The sequence below is a fragment of the Camelina sativa genome, chromosome 12 (assembly GCF_000633955.1).
Source record: "Camelina sativa cultivar DH55 chromosome 12, Cs, whole genome shotgun sequence".
Classification (NCBI taxonomy): domain Eukaryota; kingdom Viridiplantae; phylum Streptophyta; class Magnoliopsida; order Brassicales; family Brassicaceae; genus Camelina; species Camelina sativa.
Window position 1 is genome coordinate 30,618,467 of NC_025696.1, and position 5,824 is coordinate 30,624,290.

At 33.5% G+C, this 5,824-nt stretch overlaps 1 protein-coding gene across 1 annotated transcript; it reads right to left on the reverse strand.

The window, feature by feature from the left end:
- Positions 2,030 to 4,799, reverse strand: LOC104732937 (putative receptor-like protein kinase At5g39000). Its single transcript, XM_010452541.1, has one exon. It carries the CDS (start codon positions 4,764 to 4,766, stop codon positions 2,163 to 2,165), a length of 2,604 nt encoding a protein of 867 aa, XP_010450843.1. The 5' UTR covers positions 4,767 to 4,799; the 3' UTR covers positions 2,030 to 2,162.

Below are 5,824 nucleotides of genomic sequence, written 5' to 3' on the forward strand. Positions count from 1 at the left end.
TTTTATCAGATTTTTAAAAAGACTTTAAAAGGTTTTAAACACCTTGTAAATGCTTTTAAAAAGTTTTTAAAAGCGTTTACAAGGTGTTTAAAAACCTTTTAAAAGCATTTACAAGCTTTTTAAAAGCATTTACAAGCTTTTTAAAAGCATTTACAAGGTTTTTAAAAGCGTTTACAATGTGTTTAAAAACCTTTTAAAAACCTTGTAAACGCTTTTAAAAGTTTTTTAAAAGCGTTTACAATGTTTTTAAAAGGTATAAATTTTAATATTTTTGGCGGGAAAAAATTTTCGATTTTGGCGGGAAATTTTTTTTTTTGACGGGAAAAAATATTTTTTTCGGAAAATTTTTTCGATTTTTGGCGGGAAAAAAAAAATTTGGCGGGAAACTTTTTTGGCGGAAAAATATTTTCGATTTTGATGACTGTACATTCTTGCTGTCACTCAAAAAGGGTAATTTGGTCATTTTGTATATAAAGAGGGGTAGTTTTAAAAATGGTCAACATAAAGGGGTATTTTTAAAAAGGGGTATGGAAAAAGGGGTATTTTTGAGAATGCCCCTAGATTTATACTCAAAAGTTTGAAGTAAAAATCCCGCGGGTACAAATTCTAGTAGTTACAAATTATAATAAAGTAGAGACATTTTTTAATAAATACCTCTTTTAGTGTACCCGTTTTCAAAACTAACTATGATTTAATCGTGATACACCATAATTTGTTTTCTTTTATTTATATATATATATATAAATATAACTTTTTATAATTTTATATTATACTTGTTGAAGTTTTTTTTGATTTTTAATATAGATGATGCAATGTTATATATATTTAGTGTATTGACAATAAAAGTTATGTTATTGAATTGGGATTTTGTATAGATATTTCCAGAACAATACTTAGGTTCACCCCTAAAGCTGAACCTCTTCATTCACCCTCTTATAAAATAAAGAAATAAAATATGTATACATTATTATAAAATTAAAAACTTAAACCGCTTTTTTATAAACCTAAACCGATATATAATTTTATTCTAATTGTAAAAATCTAAACCATAATTATCTCATTTGTAAACCCAAACCGACATATAATTTCATTCTAATTGTAAAATCTAAACCCTAACCATCTCATTTGTAAACCCAAACCGACATATAATTTCATTATAATTGTAAAATCTAAACCCTAACCATCTCATTTGTAAATTCAAACCGAGATATAGTTTTGTTATAATTAGAAAATCTAAACCCTAACCATCTCATTTGTAAATCCAAACTGACATATAATTTCGTTCTAATTGTAAAATCTAAACCCTAATCACCTTATTTGTAAACCCAAACCGACATATAAATTTGTTTTAATTGTAAAATCTAAATCCTAACCACTTTATTTGTAAACCCAAACTGATATATAATTTCATTTTAATAGTAAAATCTAAACTCTAATCACCTTATTTGTCAATCCAAACCGAAACATAATTATGTTCTAATTTTAAAAATCTAAACCAAGCCAATATTTAATTTTCCTTAATTAAAAGTATTCAAAATTTGTTTCCTTAATTTGTTTTGCTTTTTAATTTAATTTTAATTTATTTTTAAATGAAATATGAGATAGGAGATTCTGATTGGTTGAGAAGAGAGGAGGTGAACAAAAAGGTTCACCCCTAGGAGTGAACCTAACCTAAGTATTTTTCATATTTTTATTAAAAATTTGCAATTAAGGAAAGTAAGATATTGTGGTTAGATTTTAGTACAAATATTTTATTTAATATTTATTCAAATAACAAAAGATTAATTATGTAAATCTTACAAATAAAAAGTTAGAATATAAAATATAGTTCAAAAATGTTAATATAGATCTTAGCATGTCGGTACATGACATAAAGATATATAAATTTGAGTGAGCTACATCACAACTATTGAGAAGATACAAATAATGCAATGTATACAACAGAGACTCTGGAGGTTTTGTTTGAAGTAAAACTTTTTTTTTTTTAGTTAGAGCAATTATTATTTTAATTTAAACTGCTATTGTTTGTTTGCCAGCTAATTTAAACTGGCAATAACTGTATAAATATTGTAAGTACAATAACATTTTTATTTAACAATTATACATACACAAATATATAACCCTAACCAGAAATGTAATACTTGTTTATCAAGCCATCAAATCTACCGTGCTTTAGGTTCTTTAATCTCCGAAGATACTCCCCAACTTGAACCACTCCTCTCATTACCAACCTGAGGAACAGAGTCATTGGCCGCGGTCGATTTCGCTCCCTCTCCTCTAGTCCTACTAAACAAGTCATCTTCTCCGTCGGTAGTTGTACCAACCTCACCAAGAGGAATTAGATCTAGAGACTCCACATTGTCATTCTTCTTATCGGTCTCATGAAGCTGAAGCGCAAACTCAAGCGCCCAAACGACGTCGTTCATCGATGGCCGTTCAATACCACGATCTTGAACACATCTCACAGCTATCTCACAAAACTTCTCCAATGATACCGAAGTGATATCGACACTTAGATCTTGGTCAATGATCTCATCAACAGTTCCTTTCTCGTAGTTTTCCTTTACCCATCGGATCAAATCCGCTTGCTCCAGTGGATCACTTTGCATTTTGATCGGTCTACAGCACAAGACCTCGAACAGAACAACTCCAAAGGAGTACACGTCAGATTTTTCGGTCAAGACTTGACGGCGAAAGTACTCAGGGTCCAAATAACCAAGCGTTCCTCTGACGACGGTCGAGACATGCGTTTGAGAAGCACTTGTAGGACCAACTCTTGATAAACCAAAGTCAGATACTTTAGCGACGAAGTTCTCATCAAGAAGTATGTTTGTAGTTTTGATGTCTCGATGTATGATCGTGTGCTTCGCGCCAGTATGGAGATATTGTAGTCCACGAGCGGCTCCAATGCAGATCTCTAGTCTACGTTTCCACGACAATGGAGGATCAGAGAACTTATTTCTCTTATAGAGATGGTCCCTAACTGTGCCATGTTGCATATACTCATAAACAAGCACCATTTCGTTTTGGTCGTTGCAGTATCCAATTAGAGAGACTAGATGAACATGTCTGAGCTTTGTGAGCATCTCAACCTCTGTTTCAAACTCTTTGGCACCTTGGTTTGATGTAATATCCAGGCGTTTAACCGCAACAAGCGTGGCTCCACCATCTATTCGTCCTTTGTAGACAGTACCAAACCCGCCTACTCCAACAACTAGCTTGTCCTCAAAATCATTTGTGGCAGATTTGATTTCGGAGATGGAGAACCTACGACAAAGATCCGATGGGAGTGATGTGGCCAATTTTGTTTTCATGGTATGCACTCCAAACTCGTTGCTCCTCTTCTTCTTCTTCTTCCTCTTTATGATAACAACAACACCAACAACAAACATTGCTAGCACAATTGAAGAACCAACCACTGCAAGTATAATCACCAAAACATTTGACTTGTTATTATTACCTTTTGGGATCTGCGGCGTTACACTGTTTGGTGGTACCAGAGGATCTGGATTAGGTCCGGCGAGGTTACCATTAGGATCATTCAGCTTAAGAATCTCAACACCGTTTAGAATAGCATCATAATACTTAGGATTAACGCTTCTCAAAGGATGCAAGTCAAGCCTTAGATCATGTCTCAGACCACTTCCCGAACCCACAATCACATTATAATCAAGATACATCGGAATCCAAGAACCACCGCTCAACCTAAACACGTCCATCTCAAGAGTAGCAATCTGATTTTCCATAAAGATTGAGAAGACACGTTGACCCGCTTTGTTCACTTCAAGTAGAGTCTCACAAAAATGTAGCCTCACAAGGTAGTTAAACCCAACGTCAACGGTGAATAACCAAGTCAGGTTGAAGTTCAAGTTTAGCTCAGGGTGATCTGCGTTCCCCATTGAACGTGACGTGGCGTACACGTCTTCCGGCGCAACGTACGCAGGAGTTTTCACCGTGTAGTTAATCTTTATATCTCGTACCATTGGAGTGATTCCTGAGTTTTGATTGAGTACGAGCTCATCATCAGAGAGCCATCGTCGGAACATTCCCGAATCTCCGACGGTTTGCCCCCCTACGTTTAACCGATAAATCGTCTCGAAAGCGGTTGAGTTTTCTATATGGAAGTCAACGGAACTACCAACGTTTGTTATAACGTCGTCAAATCCACCCTTTGAGTAAAGCCGTTGAGGCATGGAGACGATCTCGATTCCGTTGACGAAAGCTAACGAATTCGTAGACGGCGTGAACGTGAGATGTAACGTTCGGTTAACCGGAATTATAAACTCTTTGATTATTATAAACTTTGTTTTGGTTTTAGAAGCTTTTACCGTTAGGTCAGCGCTGAAGTTGTTCAAGAGAGTGAAGCCGTTGACTTTGACGGAGAAGAAGGAATTGACGGCGTCGAAGTTGGATCCGTATCGAGTCGGGTAAAAGTATAACCGGAGAAATTTCGAACCGGGGGTAGTGACTTGGAAAGTGTAGGTGAACTGAGATCGGAATATTCTAGCTTTCATGTATGGGATCTGAGAAACACCTGATTCTTGGTATGATGCTTCTGAAGTGAACGAAGCGTTGACTAAATTTGACGACATGGTTTTGGGATATTCAACCGTCCAGTTCCGGCCAGTATCGTCGAAGTTGTTGGAAGTACCGCCGCAGTTGAAGAGAAAGACATCAGCTGGCTTGAATGGCGCCGTGGCTCCTTGTCCTCCTACGGTGGTGGTTGAAATGAGAATAGAGAATATTATCAAAACGTGACAGATCATTGGGATTGAAGTTTAAAAAACAAAAAGAGAAAGATTAACAAACAAAGAGAATATATGTTTGGTGTTTCATGGTTTGGAAGTCTTGGACCTATATATATAGTGTCGAGTATTTCCTTCTTCTTTCTTTAATAACTACGTACCTTATTACGAGCCCATAATATTGTTTTGCAAAAAAAAACATTTTTGATTGTATTTATATATCAAATAGATAATTAATTTTAAATATTTGAAATATTATGTCAATTATTTTTATTTTTTTTACAATGTATTTTAAATATTTTCTAAATTTTCTTTAAAACGTTTATAGGTAAAAAAACATATGAATTATGAATGTAAACAAGATATTGGAATTTTATTTTATTATGTTAGTTATACTTGTAAGTAAAAAATATATAATTAATTCTTACCCAAAAAAAAATATAATTAATAGTTATAATAAAGAAATGTGACTGTTCAAAAACTTTCATAGGAGCTGTATATATTTTGAAGAAAATTTGATAAGTATTTTGTTAAATCAGTAATTCTATTTAAAAAAACAACAATAGATGTTCATTGCTCTTTTTAATACTTGAAAGTTGTTGGTTGTTAAAATTTGGACTTATTGAACAATTAATATGTATAAATATGGAAATTGTATTTGTTTGTTAACTGATAAAATATATTTTAGAAATATAAAAATAAAGTTGGAGATGCATGAATGCTAAATAGACGCACATGGTGTGAAAAGCTACATGAAGAGTATTTAAAAGAAAAGAAAATAAAACAGTACAGAACGTGATCTTTTAAAATATTTCTAAGGATTGTTAAATGATTATAATTAAAAAGGTACATAATTAAGCATTACTTGTGATGAAGAAACGAAACATTCCGATTTATTTTCTAGAGAGTAGCAAAAGAGAGATCGCCAAGTAATACCAATTGGAACCTTGGTATGTGTACTGCCACAACCGCTTATAACTGACTCAATCGGTGTAGGAAGTACTCATGATCATGATCTATGCAAGTAAATCATTTTCTAAGACTCCAAAGAGTAGGATTTTGTGACTCCAAAATATTTG